The sequence below is a fragment of the Mustela nigripes genome, chromosome 2 (assembly GCF_022355385.1).
Source record: "Mustela nigripes isolate SB6536 chromosome 2, MUSNIG.SB6536, whole genome shotgun sequence".
Taxonomy (NCBI): domain Eukaryota; kingdom Metazoa; phylum Chordata; class Mammalia; order Carnivora; family Mustelidae; genus Mustela; species Mustela nigripes.
Genome location: NC_081558.1, coordinates 11100942 through 11102852, shown reverse-complemented (window position 1 = coordinate 11102852; position 1911 = coordinate 11100942). Strand labels below are relative to the sequence as shown.

The following is a 1911-nucleotide window of genomic DNA, read 5'->3' as shown; positions in this document are numbered from 1 at the left end:
ATCCATCTTGTACCATGTAAGATACAGAAATTTCCAGGCATTTGTGACCAAGGTTCAGGAAAATATTGGGATTGTATAAAAATGGAAAAATTATGGATGCCTGGGTAGCTCAGTGGGTTAAGCCTCTGCCTTTCACTCTGATCATGATCCCAGGGTCCTGGGATCTAGCCTCACATCGGGCTTTCTGCTCAGTGGGGACCCTGCTTTCCCCTCTCTCTATGCCTGCCTCTCTGCTCAGTCTCTCGTATAAATAAATAAAATCTTTAAGAAAAAATGGACAAAGTGGAATACTGTCTACATCAGACAGAACAGAAAGTTAATAAGTGAGTTACTTAAATGTATGGAAAAGTTGAATTCAAATAATTAGAAATTCCAAGAAACAAATAGAAGGTGAAGAATCAACTTTCCTAGTCAGATAAAAGAATATCAGTTCCTGGCTATGAGATGTGAGGCCTGAAATCATGGGCACTTCTTCAACACAAGGACCATTGGCCTTTACATCACTGGAATCCCAGTGATTCTTTTCAGAGCCCTCTTTATGTCTCTGTTCCTCAGGCTGTAGATGAAGGGGTTCAGCATGGGTGTGACCACTGTGTACATCACTGAGGCTACTGCACCTGAGTGTGAGCTCTGGGTTGCAGCAGAGTTAAGGTATACTCCTAGGCTTGTACAATAAAATAAGGAGACAACAGAGAGATGAGATGTACAGGTGGAAAATGCTTTATACTTGCCCTGAGCTGATGATATTCTAAGTATGGAAGAAACAATCTTAGAGTAAGAATAAAGGATCCCAGCAAGGGGAGCACCACCCAGCAGGAAAGTTGCAAAATTCATCACCATGTCATTAAGAAAGGTATCAGAACAGGCATGCCCGACTACCTGGTTGAGTTCACAGAAAAAATGGGGGATTTCCACCTCTGTACAGAAGGACAGCCGCAACACGATTAAGCTCTGCAATGTGGAATTGAGAACACTCAGGATCCAGGACATGAGAACCAGCAGTCCACAGAACTGGGGGTTCATGATGACCATGTAGTGTAGGGGATGACAGATGGCCACAAAGCGGTCATAAGCCATCACAGCCAGGAGAAAGTCATCCCAGCCTGCAAAGATTATGAAAAAGTACATCTGCGTGATGCAGCCTGCATAAGTTATGACTTTGTTCTGAGTCTGGATGTTCCACAGCATCTTGGGGATGGTGGTAGAGGTGAAACAGATGTCTACAAAGGACAGGTTGGCCAGGAAGAAGTACATGGGAGTGTGGAGGTGGGAGTCAGAGCTGACAGCCAGGATGATGAGCAGGTTTCCAAACACAGTGATCAAGTACATGGAGAGGAAAAGCCCAAATATGAGGGGCTGCAGTTCTGGGTCCTCTGAAAATCCCAGGAGAATAAATTCTGAAATTCCTGTATCATTGCCTGTTTCCATGTGTTAAAGGTAACTACAAGGAAAGAAAAAAAAAAAAAAAAGAACATAAAATTATCCAAGTAAATAGGCTTCATTTATTTATTCTATACTTTTTTTTTTCATTTTCTAAACGTGTACTTTAAATGTCAGTTAGTTAACCTACAGTGTAAATTTTGTTTCAACTGGACAATAGAGTGATTCAACACTTCCTTGCATCACCCAATTCTCATCACAAAGGCAGTCCTTAATCTCCATCATCTACTTCACCCACCCATCCCCACCATCTCCCTTCTGATAAACATCAGTGTGTTCTCTGTAGTTAAGATTCTGTTTCTTGGTTTGTCTCTCTTTCTCTCTTTTTTTCCCAATGCTTATTTGTTTTGTTTCTTAAATTCTACATATTACTGAAATCATATGGCACTTGTTTTTCTCCGACTTATTTTATTAGTCTAAAACTCTCTAGCTCCACCCATGTCATTGCAAATAGCACTACTTCATTTTGTT

General features: G+C 41.2%; 1 protein-coding gene across 1 annotated transcript; it reads right to left on the bottom strand.

The window, feature by feature from the left end:
• Positions 1–495: 495 nt before the first annotated feature.
• Positions 496–1428, bottom strand: LOC132011098 (olfactory receptor 7A10-like). Its single transcript, XM_059389248.1, has one exon. The coding sequence runs from the start codon at positions 1426–1428 to the stop codon at positions 496–498; it is 933 nt and encodes a 310-aa protein (XP_059245231.1).
• Positions 1429–1911: the final 483 nt, after the last annotated feature.